This window comes from Equus caballus, chromosome 2, assembly GCF_041296265.1.
Source record: "Equus caballus isolate H_3958 breed thoroughbred chromosome 2, TB-T2T, whole genome shotgun sequence".
NCBI lineage: Eukaryota > Metazoa > Chordata > Mammalia > Perissodactyla > Equidae > Equus > Equus caballus.
This window is the reverse complement of record NC_091685.1, coordinates 30,269,929-30,296,801: the sequence shown is the minus strand read 5'-3', so window position 1 is coordinate 30,296,801 and position 26,873 is coordinate 30,269,929. Positions and strand designations below refer to the sequence as shown.

Genomic DNA, 26,873 nt, shown 5'->3' with positions numbered 1-26,873 from the left:
GGGGGGCTGCCGTGGTCCCACCCTCCTGTGTGAACAGGGTTACTCAGAAGGGGGCTCCAGGCCACAGGCACAGTAAGTTGTGGAGCTGAGATGTGAACTCCGTGTTTAAACCAAACCTGTGACGGAGCCCCCTACAACACACTCTGTGGCAGAACGGGACCCACGGCAATGGGGTAGGAGAGGGGCTCAAACAGGTCCCGCGGGAGGCAGGGGGGAACCCAGGAATGCTGCCACCCTCGGCCACCAGCATCTCAGACCCCCTCTCCACACACATCCGCAAGAATATTGGGAGCCGGAATGTGACTGCCAGCTGCTCCAGCCCTGGGCCACCCCGGGACCCAGCACATGCCTCCTCCTCTCTGGGCCTCAGACAGAAGGGGTGACTGGCCAGGATGCTGGGAAGCGGAGCGGGGCGCGAGTCTGGGCTGCGCTGCCATCTCTGACTTGAAGCTGGGGACAGGGCACCAGCACACCTGGCTTGGGGCATCACCCCCTGGAGAACCTGCCACCATTTCCCACTACCCCTCTGCCACGGCCCGCACAGGAAGGATGCCAGCCTCGTCTCCCACGCTCCAGAGGTGCAGTCGGGGTCAAGGCCATTCCTCTGCCTTCAAACAGCCAGCTGGGGCACCCTCAAGGCTTCTTTCTTTTTTTCTTTTTTTTTTTTTTTGAGGAAGATTAGCCCTGAACTAATTGCTGCCAATCCTCCTCTTTTATTGCTGAGGAAGACTGGCCCTGAGCTAACATCCATGCCCATCTTCCTCTACTTTATATGTGGGACGCCTACCACAGCATGGCTTGTCAAGTGGTGCCATGTCCGAACCCAGGATCCGAACCCGGTGAACCCCAGGCTGCTGAAGTGGAACATGTGCACTTAACCTCTGCGCCACCGGGCCGGCCCCTCAAGGCTTCTTGAATGACATCACGCTTGCAGGGACACAAACACACACGCACGCACACACCACTTTTCCAACGACTCATTTTACATTTCTCAAGGAACACATAAACATCTACAAAAATCAAAGCATGACAGACCGGCCCCGCCCCCTCCCCGGAAGTCCTCCACGTGATCGGTTTGGAGTCTTTCTTCCAGCCTGTTTTGGGTTTCACATGCCAGGAAACACACAGCAAGCTTCTCAAGGAACTGTCCTGAATGGTCTCTGCCCGGCTGTATCATTCTGTAACCCGCTTTTCCAGACACACATAGAAGCATCATGTTTCCTCTTCTGTAAAATGGGGAGAGCAGCCCGGCCCCACAGAAAGAGCAGAGTCCCTGCAAAACCCTTGGGGCCCTCCCTGTGGCAGAGGGAGGGCTCCACAAGCGTGCACCGCCGCGCCGTGCCTCCTGCGTCCCTGTTCCTGATTGTCACATCCGCGGGCCACAGTCCACTCACCGCTCCTCTCCAGCGGACACGGGCTCCCAGGCACGTCCCCATCCACCCCTCCCTGTGTCTGGGCGCTTCCCCAGGGCAGACTCCGAATGGATGGCTCACTCGGAGGGCCCAAGAGTCCTGGGTTCTCCTGATCAGCCTAACATCGGAGGCTGGCTCACTGCTCCACAGGACGTGACAGAGGAGGCCAGGCAGCAGGGTGGCCCAGCCCTCTTTTCACAGACAAGAGAATTGTGGCTCAGAGAGGTGAAGAGGCTTGCCTGAGGTCACACAGCAAGGAAGGGGGAAGGACTTCCTGGACCTGGGATCCCTTGGAAAAGAAGCGTGGGAAGGGGCTAAGGAAGAGCAGAAGGCTTGCCTGAGACCTTGGGTCTGAGTGACGTGGAATTTTCTAGATTGACATGGAGAGAAGAAGAGAGAAGAAGATGAGAAGTGGAATTCAATCACTTGCTGTTCTCTCAGAGGCCTGGAAAATGGTGCCCTGGGGGCCTGGCAAAGTGTGAAGCGACTGTCGCCCCCGCTGGGAATGAGGGGACCGAGTCAGAGGCCTTCGAAGGGGCCTGATTTCTGCTCGTCAAAAGGGGATGTCATGGTTTCTGGTACCCACAGGCCCCCAGCTGCCTGCACACCTCACCACAGATCAAGGGGGCACCTGGGAGCCCTGAGGAATGGAGCAGGGAGTCCTGGGAGCCGCGATGGGCTCGGCAAGGCACCAAGAGCCAGGGACCCCACTTTCTCCTCCAAGGAGGCCCAGGGACACATGGCAGCCAGAATGAGACCAGCTGGCCTCCAGCCAGGCCCCCAGTGCTGCCTCCCAGGACCCTGGGCAACAAGGGAAAGACATGGGCAGGAGGTGAGTTTGGCTGGAGCTGGGGCTACACACTCAGATGCTTTTGGGGTCCAGGCAAGTCATGCAAAAGAGGCAAGAGGGATGGGTGGGGACTGGGGCAGACTGGAGAGGCTGTGCCTTGGAGAAGGGCCGTTGCCACGCAGCCCAGCTGACCGGTACCCTGCCAGGGGTGGGCCCAGTGTTGCCAGAACATTCAGTTCACCAGGAGAAGCCACAAACCTGCATTTATGTGAGATCTCCCATGTCTTACATGTTGACAATTAATTCAAATACTGAAAAAGAAAACAAAAACCATCAGCCACTCTGTAGGACTTGGCCTGCACAGGGGGCTGCCAGTTTGCAAGCTCCAGGTTCAAGATTCCTCTTTCTGGTTGGTTGTGTCGTCTTAGTCACTGAGGACTGAGTGAAGGCTGTCCCTCGGGAGGTGGTCTCCAGGGGAGAGTCGTAGGGCTCAGCCCTCAGCCCTGGCAGGCCTCGGAGGAAATGCTGCCCTTGCTACTGAGGCCACCGAAAAGGCCAGGGTGTTGTGAATGAGCTGGAGGACAAACGAATTCAGAACAATCTCAACAGGCAGAAAGGCGGCTGGATGGACGTGAAGACCGCAGACTGACCTGACAGCAGCTTGGGTGCAAAGGATCTGGGTGTCTTAGTCACCCACAAGCTTGAAGGCAGCCAATGAGGCTACACAAAAGCCAGTGCAAAACCTCAGGCCTTGTTGTTATCGTCACTGGCAAATAAAGTCCCGTCTCTGAGTCACACTGTGTATGGTTGACAGGCACTCCTGCGGCCCGGCGGAAGGAGGGCGGGTTTCACAGCCAGCCTGGGTTTGAGGATGGGCCCTGCTATTGCAGCCTGGTGGCCTCACTCAAGTCACACTCCCTGTCCCCCACCCTAAGCCACAGTGCCCCCATCACGGCACCCTCACAGGTCGTGCTGTCAGCCAAACAAGGTCTGTGGACACTCTCCATGCACACGGGTCACTGCCATCACCACTGTCACTTCTGCCTCTGCTTGTGCCAAGGGAGGCAGGGTCATCACCCCCACATTAGAGACCAGGACACTTCGGCCAGGAGGCTAAATCGTGTCTGGGATGCAGAGCCAGCACTGGGCACCCAGACCCCCAATGCCAAGCCCAGCGCGCTTTCTCTTGACACTTTCCTTTTTGCTCCCATTGTACAGATGAGGCCACTGAGGTTTCAAGTGGAGACCGGCGCAGAGTGGCTGGTCTGGGACCCAGGATATGAGTCAGAGAACCTGGCCCCCACAGTCTGCTGTTCTGCCTTCACATGGGGCAGGCACTCAGGAGGAGGGGAGTTTTAACGGCACTTCAGGAATTGCTTCTGTGTGGCTGTGGAATGCTGAAGCCACTGCCAGGGAGGGGCAAAGGGAAGCTGAGGCGGCTCCACGTGGCCAGGACGCCAGAGAGTCTCAGAGCCACGGGGCCCAGGCCGTCCACGGGGAGCAGAAGGGGACTTCCTGTGCCCGAGGAAAGACGGGCCTGCAGAAAGGCCTCTTTCATTCGGCAGCCACAGTGGGAGCCGGGTGGGGAGCTCTGGCTCAGCTCACTTGGTCACCTGGGGCCCAGTCTGTGCAGATTCTGTGCCTCAGTTTCCCTTCTGCATAGCCTGCTCGCTGGGGCTCCTCTAGCTTTGAAGTCCCTGTTTTAAGACTGCAAGGATCAGCCACGGGTCCGAGCGGGGTCCCCCAAAGGAAAGAAGGCAGGGTTGCCCGCTCCAGGGCCCACCCACCACAACCTCCTGCTGCTGCTTCTCCCAGAGTTTCTTGAATATTCTTCACCTCCCACACATCAGGGCCACAGCTCAGGTGCAGCCCCTGCCAGGAATGCTTTCTTGTCCTCTGGGGCCCAGCCCAAGAGCCCCTCCTCCAGGAAGGCCCCTTCTCCCAGCACCCAGCCCCCGCAGTGCCTCTGCAGGCTAAGAGCAGTAGCTGGGAGGAGCGGAAATGCAAACAGCAGCCGACCTCCAAGCACTTCTGCCACTCCAGGCCTCAGAAGCTGACACGCACGGCCTTGTCTCCCCCTGCACATCCCCATGAGGGGGGGCTACTGTCCCCACTTAACAGGTGAGAAAGCTGAGGCTCAGTGATGGGCCGTGACAGGTCAAGGTGACACAGAAGGCAACTGGCCACCTTCTCTTCCCGAAGCCCATCCTTCAGGAAAGGAGCCTGGGTTTTGAAAATCAGGGGCTCCAGACAATGGGTGTTAGGGCCCAGCCCAGGCCCAGGGCACAGAGCGGCTCTCTGTAGGTCCAGGAGGACAGGCCCAGGGAAAGGAAGAGGAGATGGTCTCAGTGGACCCCACCTTTGCTGCTCTGCTCTGCAGCTCAGCCCTGAGAGTCCAACTCTAACCATGCCCTGCTCTAACCCACCAAGTCCCTCTCCTCCTCTGGGCCTCAGTTTCCACACTGTAAAGTGCTTATCATACCAGCTAACCCCCGAAGGTGAGGATGAGCTGGAGGACAGACCCCGCGTGTTTAGAAGTAGAGCAACTACAGGGAGGATGGGGAAAGTGCCACTTCGGCCCAGGGGACCTGGCCTGGGCTGCCTGTCGGCCTCCAGCAGCCAAGCTCCCCTGAAGGAAAGAAGGCAGGGTCGCCTGATCCCAGGCAGCCCCTCAGCCGTCGCCTTGGTTACTGACCCTCGCTTATGGGGGCAGAGCCCGGTGGCCCAGGGCTGTACCAGCCAATGTTCACCCTCTGGGCCTCAGCTGTCTCATCTGTTACACAGAGATGGTACTCTAACTCCCAGGGAGGAGGACAGGCTGCGGGAATTAAACAGTCCACGGGGGGCCAGCCCTCGGGGAAGGCGTTGTGGGTTCCACGGCCCTCTGCCCAATATACAGTGGGGGGCCCAACCTCACAGGGGCGGCGGAAGGAAGCCTGAGCCCAGCCAGGCTGTGTGATTCACCCAGGGTCACACAGCATGGGAGAGCCAGAGACAAGGGCTGGATTCCGGTTTGGGGGCTCCCTCACCACCATCCCCAGGGCATCCCTCATCACCAGCAGATGGGCCAGCACAGCGGCCCCCACATCTGCCAGCCACCTGATGCTTTTGGGGGAACCAAGGGAGCATCAGGGCCATCCCCCGTCGTCACCCTGGCCCAACAGAAGCCCCGTGATGAGAGCAGCAACCGCTTTAGCAGGCATCTGCCAGGTGCCAAGCACTATGCCAGGTGGGCCATGCGTGTCGTCTCCCAGGGCCACAACCTTTTGAGAGGCTGGGGCCGTCACCCCCACTTTACAGATGGGAACGTGGTGGCACGTGGTCAAGCTCACACCTGAATGGTCAGCACACTGTGTGGAGCTTGGCTGCTGAGGTCTGGCTCCCCAGGACCTCCAAGAGCAGAGAGCTGGGTGCTGGCACTGAGGTCTGACTGGCGAGAGGGCAGCTCAGCGTCCTGCCTCAGCTGGTGGGATGGGGACAGGAGGCCAGCGGAGGCCGGGAGTGGGGAGCAGCAGAGCTGGGCAGGGCCACTGGAACAGCGTCGTCTGTGGGGAACAATGTGGGCCCATCTGAAGCCACTCGGCCGCCTCCTCGGCTGCTCGGCCTGGCCCTGGTGTGGCCACAACCCAGACACAGCAGCCACTGTCTGCCCAGCCGTGGGTGGGGCACCCGGGCCCGGGGCCCACTCTGTGGCCTGTCAGGAGATTTACACCCGACTCTTAACAACCGTGCGGACGGCAGGCGGGTGCTGGGCCCGGGGTGGCCTGCCGTGAATCGGCCCCCTGTGAGCAGATGAAAGCGGTCCGTGGCTGGGCAGGGAGTGGGGCTGGCGGGGGGCCAGCGGGCAGGGAGGCGACTGGGGCTTCCAGCGGCCTGGGGTTGATTAGGGGAACCCAGGAGGTCTGAGGTTAACCCCTTCCCTCCTGCTGGCTGCACTCCCTGGGGACCATGGGGGTCCTGGGAGCCGGAGGCCAGGAGCCACTGCCTCTCCTCAATCCCGGCGGCCCCGCGCCCTCCACACCTGGAGCTGAGGACACAGCTGTGACAACTTTAGGCCCCTTGAAGGCCCAGCAGCAGCTTAGGGTCCCTTTTCCTGCCTGTGCCCTCTGAGCCCCCGGCAGCCACAATGGCTGTTTACTCTCGTCTTTCAGTCCTCTGCTCAAATGTCACCTCTTCAGGAGGCCTCCCTGTCCCCTGTCCCCCTGCCATGTCCCATCGCCCACACTCCCACCCCTCCCCCAGCTTCGTTTCTCTTCACAGGACCTCTCACAACCTGGTTACATTAGCTGATCATTTGTTCACTTCGTTTATTCAACAAAGATTTACTGGGCACCTACTGTGTGCTCATGTCTGAGCTCTGGGGTCTACACCAGGGTGTTCCGGGGTCTACACCATGCCTGGCAAAGCCAAGGGAAGAACCTCTGCCCCATGGAAAGTACACAGTAGTGGAGGGAGGTGAAGAATAAATGAAGTAAGTGCGTGAACTATAGCGCGTCTCAGAAGTGACTACTGCTCCAGGTAAATTCAAGCCAGGAAGGATACGGGGAGGGGGGGTGGGGGAGGGGAGGGCTGTGTGTGTGACCGAAATGGGGTGGTCAGGGAACAGCTCACTGAGAAGTCTGATGAAGACCTCAGGGTGGGAAGGAGTGAGCCACACATCTGGGGGTGTCTGGGGAAGCGTGTTCCAAGGAGAGGGAATAGTGGTGCAAAGGCCCTGAGGCAGGGGTGTGGCTGCCAAGTTCGAAGACTGGTCAGGGTGGCCAGAGTGGGGGACAGATGAGGCGGTGCCTTGTGGGCCATGATGGTGACAAGACAACTGTTTACCATCTCTCCCCACTCCTAGAAGGTGAGACCCAAGAGGGCCACAGCCCATCTGTAGGGTTCATCACAGTGTCCCTAGCTTCTAGAACAGTGGCTGACACATGGTAGGTGCCCAGGAAAATACTGGTTGCGATCACTCCATGGACATTTTGGGGAGGCAGGGCCCGCAGGCGAGATGCTAGAAGCACCCCCTCTGTCTCAGACAGGTTTACGAATGGGGTCCTGCCTACCCTTCCAGGTAGCAGTACCTGCTAAGCCTGGAAGACGGGGTGAGCGGTTCCCAAACTGTGGTCCACACCAGAATTGCCAGGCCCTGCACGGCCTCCCGCCCGTATCCTGGATCCTGCTCAGCCATCTGCCTTTTAACCAGCCCCCAGTGACTGCGAGGGACACCAGCACTGAGAACCTCAGAAACCGAGGCCACACAGGCAGGAAGCCACCAAGCCAGCCTCCAAACCCAGCCGGCCACCTGGCTGCAGATGGGGCACGCTCCGCAGGGCACCCGAGGGGAACGACCCAGCCACAGAACCCACAGCCCTGCTTTGGGGATCTGCAGACTCCCACTCCTTGGCTCCTGGGACCGGCCCCACTCCACCTCACCCCACAGAAGGCTTGGTCCTCACATGGGGTGGGGGGTCAGGAGGCAGGAGAAGAGCCTAGAAAGGAACTCCGGCGACAATCCACGGGGGCCTTCGGGCACTTCCTGCGGGCCGGGGGCAGCTCACAGCTCCCCAGAGGAGATGCTATGAAATCGTCCCCATTCGACAGATGAGCACAGTGAGGCGTGGCCCTCACTTCCCTAAGCCCCGGCTGGAGGCCCTAGGGTGCACCGCAGCTCAGCCCTGGGCAAGCGGCTTTCCCGGCCCGTCTCCTCCTGGGGTTGTCGAGGATCAGCTAACAGAGACTGCGCAGAGGGCCTGCCTCACAGGGAGCGCTTGGTGACCAGCAGCAGCTGAGCTGGCCTCTTACCTCCTACAGGCGGGAAACAGAGGCCCAGAAAGGGGAAGGATCTGTCCAAGGTCACAGACTGAAGGGCAGGCTGGAGCTGGAATCAGGGTGCTGCCTGAGGGCCAGGGAGGGGGGTGCCAAGCAGCAGGTCCCCAGGGGGGAGCCCTGGAGAACTGGCCCCGCCCACGTCCGCTCTTTCCTACTAATGAGCTTTTGATAAGATTTTGTTTGAACAAGTCACCTTAAAACCACTGATCTGGCCCAAGCCTAGGCCTAGAGGGGAATGTCATCTGCCTCAGGGTGCACAGCAAGCCTGGCCTCCGACTCCAGCCTGTCTCCCGGCCCAGCTTCTTTCCCTTTCTCCTGCTGCCTCGTCTCCTCCAGCTTCAGCTGCTTTGTCCTGTGCCATCCCTTCCCCAACAGCCCACCCCAGGAAGGAGCTTCCTCAGGACTGGGGGCTCCCAAGGGCAGGGCCAAGCCTCCGCCCTCATCCAGGGGCCTCAGTGGGGGAGGGTGGGCAGCTCTGGGCTGAGCAGGGTCTGTGGGACTCTGGGCCCCTGGGAATGTTCCCAGTGAGCTCTGAGACACCAGCTCCGTGCCCCTGTGCTGGTGCGTGCCGCCCTGCGGAGTGGCTCCTCCATGGGGCAGCATCTCACCAGCCCAGCTGCAGCTCGGCCACCCTGATTCTGCTCCTGAGGCTGAGAGCAGGATGCTGCCTCCTTCAATGGAGACTTCTGGGGTTCTCTGCAGCCACCCTGCTGCTGACCCAGACAGGTCCACCACTGACTAATGGTGGTGGTGGTAGGAGCGCTGGGGGAGGCCAGGTACCAGTGATAACTTAACACCACGGATCCAGTGACTCACAAGGACCCTCCCTCTGCTATAGTCAGTGCTATCCACATGCCCTCACTGATCTCCAGGCCTGCAGTGGGGGAGGGGTGTGTGTGTGTGTGTGTCTCATCCCACTTCCTGGAGGAGGGAACTGAGGCCCAGAGAGGTCAGCAACTTGCCCAAAGCCCCCAGCCAGGCAAATGGCTCAGAATCTGCTCTCCACACCACCATGACTCACATGGACTATGACTCACAAGGACTTCCCAGCCATCACCGTCTTGACACTCCTGGGGTCACTGACCCGGTTCACAAATGACAAAACTAAAGCCAAAAGGAGATAAGACTTGCCCAGGGCCACACAGCTCAAGGCCAGGGGCACGGACGCGTCCACATCCAATCCCAGCAGAAATTCAGCCAGAGCAGGTGCGGGCTGGGAGCTGAATGCCTGCCGGCCGGACGGCCACATACAGAAGCTCAAGGGAGGCCGGAGCAGGTAGCCCTGAGAGGCCTGGAGGAAAACCCTTCCAGGGCCACCCGGCCCAGCTCTGGGCCTTTCCCAGGATGCTGGAGTGGGCCCAGAAACTGGACAGATGGGGAGCCAGGCCTGCTTAATTCCCAAGGAGAGAGGGCCGGCCCAGGGCCAGGCCTTGGTGGCCCTCACTGATGACACACTGGCACAGCCACACTCCCATTCTTAGCCTCCTGGGCACTGAGGAGAGACCAGGAGCTTGTCGGGGGGTCGGTCACAGGCTGCCTCCAGAAGACCAGGCGCCTCCTCCGCCTAAGACAGTGGGAGGTCCCAGCCGGGTTCACAACGACCCCAGGCTTGGAGTCTCACCTTGCTGGAAGTGGGTGACCCCTTGGCCTGCTGCCTCGAGGATCCCAGGAGATAGCAATTCTGAGAGGATTTTCTAAACTGCAAAGGGCCACAAGTAGAAAGAAAAAGGAAGACTGGGCAGCTCTCGATCCACCAGGCCAAAATGCTCCGGCAGGGGCAGTCCAGACAACAGCTCTGGTCAGAGCTCAGGAAGCAGCCAGTCCAGAGACGGCAAGCTGGTCCTCTGTTTCATTCATTCATTCATTCACTCTTTCATTCAGTGAACACAGGTCTCTGGCCCACTCTGTGCAGCTGCCCTTCCAGGTTCCCTAAGCTGACTGCAAATCCAGGGCCTCCGGCAGGCAGAAGCAATTCAACACAAACCCTCTGATGTTAAAATGCAAAGACCAGGGCTCTCTGTGCATAGTATGTGCTCAATAAATATCCGCAGACTCAAACGAGCGTTCCTGATCTCAGGAGTGTGGGTCCTGGGCTCAGAGCGCCTGCGCTGTGTGAGACCTAAGTCACACACTGAGATTCAGAGAGGAGTTTCCGAAGAGGGGATGTGGCCTCACAGCCAGACCAACTCCTGCTTTTGGTGGTTCCCTCCCTCAGCCGCTGGCAGAGGAAGCTGGGGTGGAGTACAGCAAATCTGGCCCCACCTCCGGCCCCGAACACACCCACACCCACCCGCACGCCCACAGACACCCTATCTGAAGGCCGTCCCACCCTTGTCCTTTCCTTAACAGATGCAAACCCACACTCCCCCCGCCAGCCCCCAGCGGGCAGCCACCCCACGGGGACGGGGTCAGGCGGACTCTGCCACCTCCCCTCCCAGCCTCCTTACTGGGGGTCTGGGGCTAAGCACAGAATGTTCAGGGCTTTGCTGGCAGGCACGCAGTGTGTGGGCACGTACAGCAGAGACCACAATCTCCCAGAGAGGTGGTCCCAGGACACAGTGCCATCTCTCTGGCCTCGGCTGCTGCCCTTCCCCGCTAGACCCGCCGCCCTTGCCCAGGGGGCTCAGTGGCCTCGGCACTTACGTCTGGGCTCCCGGGGTCCATCCACGGTCACCTTGATGGCTCGGTGGTGGGTGGCCACTTGGGTGGGGTTGGTGAACACAGTGATGGTCAGAGTGAAGCTCTTTCCTGGAGGAGTGGGGACAAAGGCAGGACGTTGGCACCCGGAGCTGTTCACAATACCCTGCTGCGCATCACCCCTGGAAGCCCCTAACCTTCCCCAAGGGGCAGGTCTCTCTCCTTCCTGAACCTGGGCAGACGATGGCGCTCTGGGTAAAGTTCAAGTTGCTGGGGTCGGCATTCAAGGCCCTGGGAGATCTGGCACCTTCCCCTGCCCCACGTCCTGCTCACCCTGAATGACTTCCTCCCTGCTTCTTGGCCTTTGCTCTTGCTGCTCCTTCCATCCAGAGACCCTCAAGATCCGGGGAGGGGGAGCAAGGATGGGTCTATATACTTTTTTCTTCCTGAAAGTAACTAGTGATCTTTATAGAAAACTTTGAGAACACAGAAAATATAAAAAACAAGAGAAAAATCACCTGTGGTTCCACTGGCCAAAGATAAACACTGTTAACATTTGGGTGTTTTCTCCTCCAGTCCTTTTTATGTGCGTTTGTGTATTTACATAGTTATAGGGATACTAAAATACATATTTTCATGCCCTGTTTTTTTCATTTAACATTACATCGTAAGCACTTTCCTATGTCATTAAAAATTCTTCCTAAACTTGATTTTTAATGGCTGCAAAATATTTCAACTCATTGAAGCCTCATCTTTTATCTATCCACCTCCTTACTCTCGGGCATTTATGTCGCTGCTAATTTCTTATTGGTGTGTGCAGCTGGGGCTGAAAAGGACTGATCTGGGAGCTGCAGACATTTCATTTGTAGACACAACTGTTATTTCCAGAACTCTGGTCTATTTTTAGATAGACATTTGGCTCCAAAGTCTCCATTCAAAATTCCTGAGAGGGGAAAAACTTTTAAAATAATAATTTTTTTTTCTTTTTACCATTTAAAATAAAACGAAAATGACCTTCTGTTTATAAAAATCTTTGTCTACATCTCTGCTTATTTCCTTAGAACAGATTCCAAGAAGTGGTGGGTGATTTCATCGTGTCAGAGGGTTGGGACGTATTTAGCGGCCCTGATGTCGCTGGTGAGGTGACTCTCCAGAGAGTCACCATGATTGGTGACTGGTGTGAAGCCGCATCCCGCTGTCCCACCCGCTGCCGTGCCAGCAGCACCGTGACCAGTTTATCCAGCGCAAGATCTGAAATGCTCCTGACTTCATTTGTCTTTCTTCTGTTCCCAGTGAGACTGAAACGTTTTATAGCGTTATCGTCTGTCCTAATCCAACACAGATTATCGCTTCCTGTTCTTTTGTCCTTTGCTATGAAGGTTTCAGGCCTTGGAATGATCGCTCTAGATTAAGTGTGTTAACACTTTCCATGTCCTATTCGTGGCGATCGGTCTTCCCCATTCACTGGCCTCACGTGTCACTTTCTGACACCAAGCTGCTTTGCATTTTCGGTTCTCCCTCTCATTTGTGATTTCTCCGATGGTTTTCATGTTGAGGCAGACTTCCCCAGGGAACAAGCAGGTAAAGGTTTTAAAGGTTTACCTTCCACAAACAGTGTTCTTTCTACCTTCTGCATTTCATTCTTTGCTTCTCCTGGGTTTACTGGTTGGAATGGTAGAACATAAGGAGCTTTCTTTTTTATTTATTTTTCTGAGGAAGATTAGCCCTGAGCTAACATCTGCTGCCAATCCTCCTCTTTTTGCTGAGGAGGACTGGCCCTGAGCTAACATCCGTGCCCATCTTCCTCCACTTTATATGTGGTATGCCTGCCACAGCATGGCTTGATGAGCAGTGCCATGTCCGCACCTGAGATCCGACCCGGCGAACCCCGGGCTGCCAAAGCAGAACGTGCGAACTTAACCACTGCACCAGCGGGCTGGCCCCAGGAGCTTTCTTCAAAGGGCAACCCGACAGTCCCAGCACCGCCACTGATGTCCGGGCCCCTCCTGTCCCATTCTCCATCAAAGCCTCCATGCCCTCTGAGACAGCGGAGCGTGTGGGCGGAGCCTCGCTGATCTCCCAAGTCGGACTTGGTTTCCCCTTCCCCTGCCTCCAAGCACCCCCATCTCTGGACAGACCTGGGGACTCCCCGAGGGGAGGGGCTGATGGCCTAGTGCACCTGCGTCCCTCAGGGTTGGCCCAGGGTGGGCACTGAGTGAGGCAGCCCCAGTGGGCCCGTCTGCTGTGCCTGTGCTCCCAACAATCCTCCAGGGCAGGCAGACTTTGACAGCCCCACTTCACAGGTGGAAACTGAGAACTCAGGGCGGGGACCCGCAGCTTACGGTTGTCTCTACCCCGATGGGGCCTTTTTGGTCCAGTGAGCAAGTGAAAACTCCAGCCCCAGAAACAGGAGAATCCAGCAGACAAGTAAACCAGCCCAGCTGCTGGGGCCACACCAAGAAACACAAGGGCTTCTGAGACACTGGGGCCCTGGGGGTGGGCTGGGGTTTAAATGGAGGTGTGACTCAAACAGGGGCCTCTCTAGAAGAATTTTCCTGAGCCAGCCGGCTGGAGGCAGGAGTGGAAATGCAAACCACACCTGCCCCTGGAGTCCTAGGTCAGAGGAACAAATCTGGCCCCTCACTCTCAGACCACAGGAGCACTTTCCATGATTTCTGGGAACAGAAAGTACAGAAGGTCTAGGAAAATGCCAGGCAGGTGGCCTCAGGGCCCCTGCCCACCTGGGGACCGTCCCTTCCTCCTACTCTGAGGTCATTTTCTTCCTGGACCCCAACCCCCAACCAGTCAGGTCCTCTCCTGGGCTCTGACCCTTCCGTCACCTCTTTGGTGCTGCAGGGTGCCAAGTGGATGGGGAGTTTAGGTAAACAGCCCAGAGACCGAGTGACAGGGTCGAACACCCAGGCTGGATGGGCCCCATCCCCTGGAGCAGTGGCCCTGGCCCACAGCAGCGCTGGCCAGTTTCCTGAAGTGCCACTCTTTCTCACCTCACTGCCTCAGGTCTCCACTGAAAAGTCACCGGCTCTGGGAGGCCCCCCCCCGGTCACTTTATCTATGGTAGGCGTTTTTAACTTGGCATCTGTGGCCGCCTCTTAGAACCGAGTGGGCCCAGGAACTGGGACAGAAAACAAATTGCATCGTCCCTAAGGGCTCGTTGAAATTTAGCATCTCTCTCGAGTATGAACATAGGCAGTAAACCACAGAAGCATTACAGCAGTCCCTGTGACCTTGTCACCAACAGACGTCACAGACATTTACGTTACACGGATATCACGTTACAGACGGGGCAGGTTTCTCTAAATATCTTTTGTGCTCATCACAACTTCAAAATCAGTCATCATCAGGCCCGTTGCTAGATCTTGTTATTTAACACATTAACAGAGCAGCACAATTTTTAAAAACGTTTTGTTATGTTTTAATATAATAGGTTTCTATTGTAATCCTTTGTATTTTATTTTATTCTTTAAAAAAACATTATTTTAACAAAGGGATGTGGGCTTCGCCTGACTGCCAAAGGGGACCATGGGGCAGAAAGGGTGGGAAGTTCAATCTGAAGCATCACCGGACCCTCCACTCCCACTCGACCTGCCTGAATGTCCCCATCATGTCTATTCCTCCTCATCATCCGCTACACATTTATTTTATTTTGTCTCCCTCTACTAGACTGCAAGCTTTCTGGGGGCAAGAAGTTTCGTCTTGTTTGTTGCCGTGTCCCCAGCCTCTAGGACAGCATCTGGCACATGGTAGGTGCTCAATAAATGTTTGTTAAATGAATTAAGGGCAGAGATTACTGCTCCCATTTTCCAGATGAGAAAGCTGAGACTCACAGAGGGTCATCGGGTTGCCTAGGTCACACAGTATCCGGGCAGGGCCCAGAGAGGTTCGGATGTGCTGGAGCCTGCCCCTCCACCAGACACTACGGACCCACTCCTAGGGAGTGAGAAGTCCCCACGCCCACCTGGCAGCAAACCACAGGCCAGCCCTGAGGCCGCCAGCCCTCCTCAGCTTCCGCTGGGTTTCCAGGCCTGGCACCACCCGTTCCCAGGTACCCGCAGAGAGGAGGGAGGGAGGCAGGAAGGGAGGGGCTGGAGCTGGGAGCAGGAGTGCAAGGGAGGGGCAGGTGTCAGGTCTCACAGGAGGCAGGGACCCCATGATGCACCAGTAGGGGAAAGCTGTCTCCTGGAGGGCCCCTCGCCTCTCTGCCTGGCGGCAAACCCACGCACCCATCTCTCTCCCCGCCTTACAGAAGGGAGCCGAAAAGACGAAGGAGGTGGACAACTTTGTGCAGGAACCCTGGGCTAACTTGCCATCAGCCAGGACTCCAGGAACTGCAGATCAAGGCACTCCAAGGCTGGCCCCGGAGGGAGGGGGAGAAGTCCTAGTCTGGAAATAGCTGCCCCTTGGGGCTCTGAGTGGCCCCAGACATTCCCGCAGGACCTGGAGCCCTGGACCAATCAGCATGCACAGCCAGGCCTGTCCCTTGGGCAAGTCCCTGTCCCTCTCAGCCCAGGTTCCTGTGTGATAAGCCCCAAGCACAGGGGCTTCAGGGACAGCAGGAGGGGACACATCTCAGGGGACCTCTGGGTTTTCTCAACATCGGCCAAGAAGCCATCTATCTCCTCTGCCACCAGTGGTCCGCCTACGCTTGCACCCACACACGTCATCCCAAATCTCTCTGCACACACTACGGTTTCCTTCCAACCAGTTAACGACAGGCGAGCAACTCATGCTCTTTTCATTTCTGTCTAGGCCAGTGGCCGCCTCCTCAAAGGCATTTTGGAGATTTGTGGCGTGGGGTCCTCAGGTGGGAGGTAGGGGGTGGGGGACGCAAAAGCCCAGTGCTGAACACTAACGAAGTATTCATCCTTGCCGGGTGTGAACAACTTGCTTATAAAGATCCACTGAGCCACAAACCTAACTCACTTTTACATAGAACAAGGCAAATTTTTCCCCACACTTTTAATTATCTATTGAATTTTCCAGGAGGGAAGACAGTTCTTTTTAAATTTTGTTAAGAACTTTGCCAAGAACTGTTCACAACTTCAGAAAATCATGTCACTGATGGCTGTGTCGCGTTCAGACTCTGAGTCACGCACACCTGGCCTGTCTGGCCTGCCGTGGCGCTCACGGGTCTGCTGAGAGGCGCGGGTGTCTGTCCACCTGGTGGCGGAGTCTCGTCCCGACATTTACATGTTCAAGTAGATATTTTATTACAGATTCCCTTCCTTTTGTTCCTCCATCATAGCTATGAAATTACATGGGTTTCGAAACCGCACGTAAGAGGCGGGTTGCGTTATCCACACGTTTCATGGGAGGATGGTAAAGGGCAAGTTACGAAATCTTTACTGTAAGACGGGGCGCTGCGCCTGGCAGGGTGGGACCCTCGGCCCTAGTCGCCGTGGGAGACACAACGCCCTCACAGTTCACACCTTGAGGCTCATGGCGAGCGCTCTGGCACGTGCTGTGTGTGTGTCTTTCATGGAAAGCTATCTTCCTGGAATTCAGACAGAATCAAGGAATAAAAGCAAAGAAACAAGCAGAAGTTTCCATCTGGCTTCTCAGTCCTGGCAGAAGTCAGAGAGCCAGGGGAAGCCTCCATCCCCAACCCCGACCTCCTAAAGCGGCCCAAACTGTCCGTGTCAATCTCTGATCTGTTCTCTCAGAGGGAATTTCCCGATGGCAGGATGGGCCCGGCAGACGCGCTGCTGCACGCCGCAGGCCCCTGCGCCCCCCTCCTCACGCCAGCCGCCTCCTCTTCTCCCACTCAACAGTTCACACCTTCTGGGTTTCCCCCACCCCCGCCCAAACCACACCATCAAAGAGAATCAGTGACTGTCACCACTCAAAGGGACTTCAAAGATCTCCTGTCCCAGGCATCTGAAGTAACCAAATCTCTAACATGTATCCAGCTCTCCATATGTACCATCTGATCCACTCGTACCAATCTCCTTAATCCTCACAAAATCCCAGGAGGGAGGTACCGTCATTATCCCCATTTACAGATGAGGAAACTGAGGCACAGAGAGGTTAAGCCATTTGCCCAATGTCATCCAGCAAGTCACCGGCAGAGCTGGGAGTGAAATCCAGGTCGGCTGGATGAGGAGCCCAGGCTGTTTAACACCACGAGCCCCCGAGGTCTGAAAGTCTTGTCCACAGGGCTCGGAACTCCCACAGGCCTCGTCCTGTCTCCCGGGACCACTGAGACTGGGGAGAGAAGGGCTGCCAGGATGGCTCATAAACTCAGCCTCCTGCTTCTCGCAGAGCCACAATCCCAGCCTCAGCGGTGCCTGCTCTAAGTGCATGCTGCTGCACGATGCTTCAGAGACTCACCTCCCCCCGGCAGGCCTCGCAGGGTGGGGGCAGGTCTGTGGGCACAGATGCCACAAAGAAACCGTTTTTAGCAGCAGAATGGCCAGACAAGGTTCTGGTAACTCAGAGCATCCCCATCTCATCTCTGTCTGTATCTCACCTCCCAGGAGACGGAGTAGGGTACCACATTCCTGATGCCTTGCTGGGCTCCCGGGACTGACCTCTCCTGCTTGCCTTGAAAGGGGCTGCAGCTAGAGTGGGCCTTCCCCCACGCCACCACCTGGGCCGGCGGACCGGCCACCGCCCAGAGTGGAGCTGCATTCACCCCCGCCCAGTGGCAAGTGACTCTCCACTCACTGCTGGGGCTGGGATTAAGTTGCAAAAGGCTTGCGAGATTGGGATGACAAAAGGGGCTTGGAGACTAATGAGGAGCAGCAATGAAAGCTTAATTCATAAAAGCAAGCATTTTCCATCCATCAACCTGCAACCAGTTAAGGGCAACGTTTGAAAGAAATCTGTGCGTGGGGAAGGGAGCCAACAGGAACAGGAAATGTTTGAAAGAATGTAAACTATTTCAGTTTCATAAAAAGTAACAAGTAAACAGTTATTACATGCAAATAATGCCCTGGTTTTAATTAATGCTGAAAAGTCAAAATATGTTTGACATTTGTATGTATACACTGAACGGCTGGGGAGGAAAAAATGGTGCCCAGATGCCCGTTTCTGAGCAGGGCTGGCGGCTGAGAGGGAACTAAAACCTTGAGAAGGTCTTGTTTATTGGTGATGAAAAGTACAATCCTGCCTCAGCCTCTGTGGAGACTGGGAGCAGGGGAACCTAGCTGACTTTCTTAACAAAGCTGGAGGGGCAGGGGCTGGGGAAGGGTGCTCCCCACTGTACAGCAAGCTGGTCTTAAAGGGCCAGCGAGCCTCGATTCTCCATTTCGCCTGGGCAGGGTTTCTAGGACTCCTCCACCCAGAAGTGATGATGGGTTTCAGGTCCCAGCAGCCTCCCACTCCACAGCCCCTGGCGGCAGCCACAGCGGCGTCTGGTTCTGCCTTCCTGCATACTGCGTGAGGTAGATCAGACAGGCAGAGTGGCACACCAGCGCTGATTCTGGGGTGGGAGTCGGCAGCCTTCAAGCTGTGCTTTCCAACATTCAGCCTCCTGCGCGGCTTTGTTGCTTTTCTAAACCGCCTGAAGGCTCAAAGGCCTGGGGAAACTGTGGCTTTAGGAGACCACAGCTGGGGAGAGGCAGCCTCGAAGGCTGGGGGTGGGGGGGGGCAGATTCCGCCCCAGTGGGGAGAGCGGCTGGGGTGCTTGGGCCCCAAAGACGGAGGATTTGTCTAACCCAGCCTCTAAGCTCATCTATCGAAAAAGACCTAGAAGGCCCCTTTTGAATGTGTTAATCCACGATCTTCTCTCAGCGTCTCTTATGAGACTGGAGACTTCACGGGGAAAGAGGGGAGCCACGGAAGGCTCCAGTGGGAGAAAATTCTCTTTTTCTGGCGAGACCCTCAAGGGACCCTCAAACGGGTCCGCAACACCCTAAAGGGTTCCAAACCACTGTTCTAGGCAGAGCTGGGCCTGGAGAGACCTGTTTCTGGGGCCCCCATCGGGACCCCAAGGCTTTGCTCTCAGCTCCCCCACCTCTGCCACTGCCGGCGTGGGCTGGCGAGGTCTCCCTTCCGCTCACCTCGCCCACTGCGGCCCACAAAGCGCAGGTCGTTGAACCTGGCCACCTGGTTCTTCATGACGGCCGAGGCATTGCGCAGCTCAGCAGAGTAGTTCTCGTCGTTGCCCGCCATCACGGTCACCACCGTTCCATCTGGCACGTCCCCCAGCGCCACCACCTGAGGGCATGGGGGCAGGAGACAGCTTAGGAAGGTAGTGGGAGGGGAGGGGGAGGAGGGGAGGGGCTGGGCCAGGCAGCTCCCCCCAGTCCCAGGCGCACTGCGGATTTCTCAAATTCGGGGTAGACAGAGGCTTAAAAACCATACAGATCTTCCTCCCAAATAAAACAAAAACAAGATGACGAAATCTCTACCTTCCATACCCAAATGCTAGATGAAATGGTTAAGCCACGTCCCGAGAAATTATCCTTTCAATTAAATTAAATCTAAGCTCGAGAGCTGTGAATGAACCCGGTCACTACCGTGCGGGGGGCAGGTTCCCTCTTCCCTTCGGCTTGATCGAAAGAGGAATCAACATGCTCCTAGCAACCAAGTCTCTAAGTAAAAATAATATCAACAACAATAAGAACGGCAGGGCTCCCCACACTCAATTAATGCAAGAGCCGTTTGGGGTATGAAATTTGGCCCTGAAACGGGGCCCAGGCCCAGTCTACGGGCCTCTGCAAAGCCTGAATTCGTTGTGCAGGGAAAATGCAAAATGCAAAACAAGCTGGTGTTTCCAGAAAACCCCTTTAAAGTGAGAGAGGGGCTTTTGATGGAGGAGAACGCACCTGCTGGGAATTGCAGGATGGGAGTGGAGATGCTCCCCCAATACAGTCTACCCCACCCTTCCACCCCAAGGACCCTGGAGAGGCAGATGCCTTTTGAAAAGGAATCAGACTGCAAACGCAGTCACAGCCATTTAAACGTGGCCACCGCGTGCAGGGACCAGGGATCCAGATGGTAAAAATTTCAAGGAGAAAATGTTTGGGGTCTGATTAAAAAGGCCAGATTTCCTGTCAACATCCTGTCTTCTTTTAATTTCAAAGATTCCTTTTAAGCTCCAAGTGACAGTAAAACCTCCGATCTGAGGATTAAAGTCACACGGGCCTCCCCCTCCCCCTCCTCCCCGGGAGATTTTCCCCACTGGTATTTTAAGATGTCACCCGGGAGACCTCAAAGAGCCACTCATCCTTTTTTCCAATTTGGAGTCGTCTTAATGGGAGCAAGGACGGCCTCAGCTGCCAGGAGCCGCTGTTTCCAGCCACCTCGGGCACCTCCACCCCCAGCCGCTGCTGGCCCTTCCTGCCCTGCCCTTTCTCACGGCAGCTGTGAGGTTTAGGGGAAAACCAAGGCGTTTTCGTTTCATCTCGCTGCCCCCTTAAAAAAAAATGAAAATGAAACAGTCGCCTACTCCCTGGCAAAGAGAAAAAGATCCTCTGAATGACTGGGGGCTGCCGGGGGTGGAGGCGCCCCCAATCTCTGCCTGACGTTCGGGATCCCGGCTGCAGCCGTTTAGGGATGAGGGTCCCCAATCCCGGCCTAGAGTCGCCCGGTATAAAATTTCAGAAGCCAGAGGCTGAGGGTGCGAGCAGGAAGTGCTTCTGAAGCGCTGCAGGAGGGGTGCTGGCAGCGGAGGCTAGGCCCTATCCACCCTCCGCACCCCACCTCCGGGGTCCTCGCCCTGGTCCGGGGGCTCCTCTCGCCCGCCGCCCGCAGGGCTGTGTCCGAGGGATCGGGGTCGCGGGGGAGCGAAGAGCCATCCGCGCGTTTCCGCATGAACGGCTCTCCGCAGGGCTCCCCGAAGGCGGAGGAGGCAAACCCGCTAAAAGTCATCCCCGCCCGCTGCATCCGAGAGGGAACGCCGAAGTCCCCGGGCGGAGCGCGCGGCGAGACCGAAGGCGCCCGGGGCCCAGTCGCCCCGCTCTCGCCGCGAGGTCGCGGGCCACGTCCCCTCCCTTCCTTCCCGGGGCCCTGGCTTCTGCCGGCGTCCTCCCGCCCGGGCCCCGCACTCACCTTGAAGGCGACGGGCAGCGTCTTGTTGCAGCGCCAGTGCGAGGGCAGCACGGAGCAGAGGAAGTTGGGGCTGTCGGTGCGCACGAGCTCGCCCGCGTGGTCCGCCAGAACGTCCACCATCGTGCGCACTTCGGGCCGGGCGCGCCCGCCGGGGCCCACGGCCGCCTGCGCGCCCAGCGCGCCGCTGTTCTCGCCCATCTTGCCGCCGCCGCCGCCGCCGCCGCCGCCGCAGGGGAAGGCCGTGGAGGGAGGTGTGAAGCGGCGGCTGGTGCTCGGGTCTACAGGAATACGCATACCAGCGGCCGTCAGCGCGCCGGGCGGCGGCGGCGGCGCGGCTCCCCCGGGGGCGGCCGGCGCGGGTGCCTGCTCGGCCGCCGCTGCCGCGAGAAGCGGGAAAGCAGAAGCGGCCGGGCCCGGGCCGCAGGGCGCAGGGGGCGGCGCCTGGGCCCGCCCGCCGGGGCCCGCCCGCAGCGAGGCCTCGCCGCCCCGACGGCCGCGCGCCGCCGCTGGCTACTCCCGCATCCTGGGCGCGCGGCCCGCGTGCGGCCCCCTCGCGCCGGTCCCGGCTGCCTCGGCCGCGGCGGGGCCCGCGTGGGCTGTGCCGCCGCCTCCTCCCGGTCCCGCCGCCCGCTCGCGGCCGCCCCGCCGACTCCGCGGCCGCAGCCCCGACACAAATCCTCGAGAATCAAGTGGCTGCGCCGCCGCCGCCCGCGCGGGGTTAGTACCCCGGGGCCGCGAGGGCGGGGCCGGCCCGAGCGACGCGTGGCGCAGCCAATCGGAGCCCCCATCGCGGGCACCTCGGTACCGCCGCCGGGGGCGGACCGGGGGCCGCCAAAGGGCGCCCAACGGGGAGGGGCGGAAGGCTCCGCCCCGCGGCCGCCTGGGGTCGGGAGCCCGCGCGGCAGCTCCGGGCTCCCCGGGAGTTCAGGGGATCCGGGCCCGACGCGAAGCATTTGTTTAAAACGTCCAGACCCTGCAGAGGCTCCTGTGCCGCTGTCTCGGGGCCGCGCGTCCCTGACGCGGGGCCCGCCGCTCCCCTCCTCGCGTCCTTCCCCGCTGCCCGCGCCTGGGCCTCCCCAGCTCCTGCTGCTCTCGGCCTGTGTTGCCTGCACACTCAGCTGGGGCCACGGGGCTCCAGGGCCGGTGACATCAACCCGGGAGCTGCCCCAAAGAGACTTCTCATTACTCCCCTTCCTCCGCCCTGCAAATTATTTTGACCCCAGAGGCTCCATCGCACACGAGTTGCGCGCACCAGCGGCCTCTGCAGCTCCCAGCCCCGTGCGGCCTCGGCGGCCCCGGTGACAACCCGAGGACAGAGAGAAGGGTGTCCCCTCTGGGCCTGCATCCGGCTTGGGGGCGACTAAACCCGCTCCTCTCCGCTCGGCCCTCAAGACAACTTTCAGGATCGCGCAGGGCTGTTGTTCTTCGTTGTGGCGGCCTGTGGCTGTTTGAAAAACACGTTGGGGCCTGAAAAACTCTAGTGTTTTTCCCTGATTTTCCCCCCCGCGCATGTAACCACGATTCTGCATCGTGGAAGAGGACGCGAGTCCGTGGCGAGAAGAAAACTGTGCGGAGAACGCGGGAATGGCCGCAAAGCTAAGGGCCCCGGCTTCCAAAAAAGGGAATTTTCTTCCACCACGTGGATGCAAACTGTCCCGCACGGGTCCAAACCCACTTCTGTCTTCCCCGGGCGGTGTGCTCCGGCCGCGCCGCGGGTCACAGACAGCTTTGCGGAGGTAATGCCTTCTCGCTGGCCCTGGGTCCTCGCTGCCACTCTCAGCCGCGCGGCCCAACCTCTCCCAGGGCTCCACAGCAACAATCCCTTCCTCTCCCGCCCCTAGGCCAGCCGAGCAGGCTGGGAAGGGCAACTGGAAAGATCCAGCCCCCGTTCACGCTGGGTTGTCGCCCCAGCTGACCTCCCTGGAGTCTGGGGAACGAACGCGTGCCGAATCTCCCCGCCGTTTTGGAGTCTGGGCTGGATTTTCGTTTTTGCCGGCGCTCGACAGGTGCAAAACGACGAATTCCAAGCCTCGGGAGCAAAGAAGCGTAGGATCCGATGGTGGCCATGAGATCCTGCCCTGGATCTGGCCCCCGCCCAGTGCGCGCCATCTCATCGTCGCCAAACGAAATCAAGTCCCTCGTGCGCTCCAGGGCCGACGGGCTCCGGCCCGACTTCGACTACCTGGAGAGCTGGTCCCTACCCCTCTCAGAGCCTCACAGCAGCCCCTCAGGTCATTTCGAGAGCGGGGACGGTGAGGGTCCCTTACTGGACCGTTTGATAGAGCCTGCTCCTCAGAGTGGCAGACCACCGGGGCCAAGGCCCGCGCGCTCTAGGGAGCGCTGGCACTAGCAGCAGAACCAGAAGAAGCGAGGGACCGGGGCCTTGGCGCGTCCTACCTCTGGGAGCTTCCCTCCGAGAGAGGCCCGCCGCGTCGTGGCCAGGTAGGACCTTGGGGCCAGGGAAGGCGGGCGACGCGTGCTGCCCTGGGGCAGCTGTGGGGCCAGCGCCCGCTGCGTCTGAGATTTGTAAATTCGATTCGCCTAGTGGTTTCGGTTTGCACCCATGCCCTTAATTGCCCCTCCGCCTGATTTCTCCCTCTCTTCCTACGGCGGGTTTACAAATGAGTTTCCTGAGAATGGGGCTCCTGTGGGTCTCGGCGCCCTGGCACAGGACCGGGCGCGGCTCCAGCCCTCGGGAGGGCGCTCGCTGCCGGTGGGCGCCGATACCAGGGGACCCGAGTTGTTGGCGCTCGAGTCCCCAGCCACAGGTCTCCGAAGCCTCTAGGGTGGGAGCAGTTCCAGGAGCTACCGCTAGTAGGCGCCGGCACGCTGCTAGCCCCGGAGCTGCGCGGCCAGGCCACGCGCACAGATGTGCGCCAGCTGCGGTCTGTCCCCACGTCCAGGCGCGGCGGGCCGCCTCCTGTGCGCTGCCGCTCCTGGACAGACGTGCCGTCCGATTCCTCACCGTCTGTGCGGCCGCGTCTCGGACAAACCAGTGGCTTTGTGTCGGACAGAAGGCTGCCCTTCCCATGGACGCTTTCTGCCTTCGCATCTCTGACACCCGAGGGTCTCTGCGCCCTCCGACCCGCGGAACGTTCTCCCTTCTAGAAATGCACAGTCCTTTCCCGTCCCCTTCTGGGGGGGCCGAGGGCAGGGAGGACACAGAAGAACAGACCAGCTCGTTCCCAATTTCGACCTATGGCCAACCTACTTCCTCCCGATCTCAGAGCGACAGACCTAGGGTCATTTTTTTCCCCCCGACCGTTTCGAAAGACAGTTGGACAGCTCCCACTCCCCTACCTGGGACACGCGGATATTCTCTCCTTCCCCATCCTGTGTGGACAGCCATCTCCTCTCCTTCTCCCACTGGACAGATGAACAAACAGCCCACTTTCTCTCTAACAACTCCACCTAAGAGCACCCGAGTTGTCGGCAGCAGGGCGAGGAGGGCTGGAGGTGGGGCCCCATCTTGGCCCAGAGCTGGGTAAACCGAGACTCAACCTGGAGCCCGAAGAGCCTGGGTTCTGGGGGCCACTCCCGCCAGCATCCTTCACCCTGGGAGGGGATCCATGGGGTCAGAATGACCCAGTGTTGGGGCGCCCTCCTCCTGCCACCTGAGGGTGTCTAGGAGTGCGCTCTGACTGCATTCCTGGTAGTGAGGTCCCTGCACGTGGCTCCCCACCAGCCAGAGAGCTTCCAAGGGCAGGTCTGATTCCTCGAGAGTCCTGGTGCCTGGGGAGGGGTGAGGATGCCCCCGGGGGCCAGACAGTGGATCTCTGTGCTCTGGAAACGTTCTAAGAGGCCCACTGGTTGTGGAAGGAGCTGGGGTCCGCAGTCCCACTGCCTGAGTTCTGTCTTGTTCCACCAGTCACGGTGATCTAGGGGTAATTGCTCGAAACTTCTGAGCCTCATCTGTTTCACCTGTAAAGGGGGGTAACGATGGTGGCCTCCACATGGGCTCACGTATAGAGTGCTTAGCACAGGCCTGGCACGTAGGGGGTGCTCCATCCATGCGAGCTGTCACTGTTGTTAGACTGAAAAATAAGGCCTGATCACGCCTTGTCCCGGACCCTTTGGCGAGTCTCTTCCCCTCGCTGAGCCTCACACTTGCCATTTGTGAAATATCCAGTTCGCATGTTCAAAGCTTGCAGGACTCAGAGCCTAGTCCGTGGCCGTCCTGTCTCCCTTGGTTCGCCTGGGTCTGCCTGGGGGAGGTCAGGACTGTCTGTGACCTGCCTCATGGGAGGGCTTTTTAGCATCACAGGGACTTCCGAGCCTGGATCTCGAGGACTCGCCTTCCGCTAGGCTCTCAGACCCTCGCCCTGGAAACCCGCTGGCCCCCACCCCTTACCCCCACAGGCAGACACTTTCCTAAATAGGAACAGGCCTCAGCGACACTGTTGGCCACCTTCCCCCTTCCCCGCTCCCCAGGAGGCATCTGTACCCTTTATCCTGAGTCTCACGGGAGCCCCAGTCCCATGACTAGCACAGAGGACTATCTTCTAGAAGCTAGTGATTTCTCCCCATCGGGTCTCCACACTCGCCTCTGGAGGGACCCCTGGTGAACCCCCTGGCCTAGCCTCGGTTTCCTCTTCTGGTAATGGAAGTCATTCTAATGGCTCTATTTCACAATCCGGAGCGTTAAAGACGCCATCTAGGAGGGGAGGGGCATTGTGTTTCACCGTAACTAAAATGCCATCAATTGTTCCATGTGAAAGAAAAAGAAGGGAAATCCTGCTAATTAAACTAGAACTTGCCTGTGCCCCGATTTCAGATACATATATTTATACATATATAATTATAAATAATATGTATTATATATTGCACTAAAAATATATACAATTAGTGAGAAAGGGTCATGAAAAACAGCAATATGGTCGAGGGATTGCTGCCTACAGGGTTGGGGGCCCTCACACCTGAGAGTCCAGCTCTGGGGCCGTCCCTCAGGGCAGCCTCTCTGGAAGGCTCCTGAAGGTGCAGGACAAGTGCGCTTATCAAATTACAGACGGTTTTTTTGGGGGGTGGGGGGAAGAGCCAGACTCGGAGGGGAGGGAGGGGGAGCTGGGAGAGTGCTGTGGTCGGGACCCAGCTACTGGCTCTGCCCTTGACTGGCTGTGTAACTTTCGCCCTCCCTGAGCCTTGGTCCCCTGGGCAGTAAAATGGGAGAACAGTCACAGCCAGTTCCCTGAGGCGTCGGTGTCCAGGCACCAAGTTTTGGCTTTGAGTGCATCATTCCATCCTCACAGCAATTGTACGTGGTAGGTGTTATGTGCATTTAAACGAAGAGTAACTTATTCAACGTTTTCTGGGCTAGGGAGGACCAGAGGCGGCTTACAAGCCCGGTCTGACTCCAAATTTGGGGAACGGAGGCACCTCCTGATTGCGCACATGTCCCTTACCCCACCCCCTCATTGGTTGAATAAAGTCATGGGAAGAGCCGGGTATATAGATATTAAAAGTGCTGAACGAACCTTAGCTATTACGATGGTGGCGGAGCCAGAGGCAATGAAACCTGCTAAACAGCCATGGACTTGAAAATCAGCACATCCTTCAAACCGGGGTTGGGGGACAGGAACGGGCTACCGGGTCAGCTGCTGAGGCCCACCCACTCTGCTCTTTCCTTCGGCCCCAGAACCCGCCCGCGAGGAGGTGGACTCAGCTATAGCCCCCAACTTTCAGATGGGAGCACTGAGGCTCAGAAAGGGGGCGAGACGTGACCTGAGTCACCAAGGAAGAAGCAAGACTCGATCTGAGCTCTGGCAAGTGCAGGGGGCAGCGTGGCACGGCCCAGGCCGGTGGCTGGAGCCCGAATGTGGAGCCCGGGCCGGCTGAGCGCGGATACAGCCCGGGGCCAGCCCTGAGCCTCGCCTCACCCATCTCTCAGGGGAAAAGCCAGAGTCAGCCGGAGACTCCCTCAGGGCCTCAGCGTCCCCATCGGATCGATGGGAGTGCACTTCTGCGGTCCCTCTAGGCGCAGGGCCGGCTCCCCGCTGGACCCCTGATGAGTTTCACTGTGACCTCGGGCCCTTGGCCGCCTCCTCAGGTGGCACCAGGCTCCATCGTGTCCCTGCAGCCGCGGAACACCCGCTCCTGCTCCACCCTGCGGTAGGTCACCGTGAGCAGCTGCCAACTCATGGAAGGAGAGGGAGGGGAGGAAGGGAGTGAGGTGGGCTCAGGCAGCCTGGCGCAGGGGAGAGGAGGCA

The 26,873-nt window shown here is 58.6% G+C and overlaps 1 protein-coding gene across 2 annotated transcripts in view; it reads right to left on the bottom strand.

Annotated features, from left to right (window-relative positions):
* RUNX3 (RUNX family transcription factor 3) overlaps positions 1-26,873 on the bottom strand; it is a 62,796-nt gene that overhangs the window by 8,183 nt on the left and 27,740 nt on the right. For both annotated transcript variants that reach the window (XM_001501145.4, XM_070251233.1), the window contains 3 exons: positions 20,671-20,948; positions 18,678-18,834; positions 10,663-10,767 (listed from right to left, as the gene is read on the bottom strand). In XM_001501145.4, the coding sequence (XP_001501195.3) occupies positions 10,663-10,767; positions 18,678-18,834; positions 20,671-20,948 (540 nt within the window). The remainder of the gene's footprint in view (positions 1-10,662; positions 10,768-18,677; positions 18,835-20,670; positions 20,949-26,873) is intronic.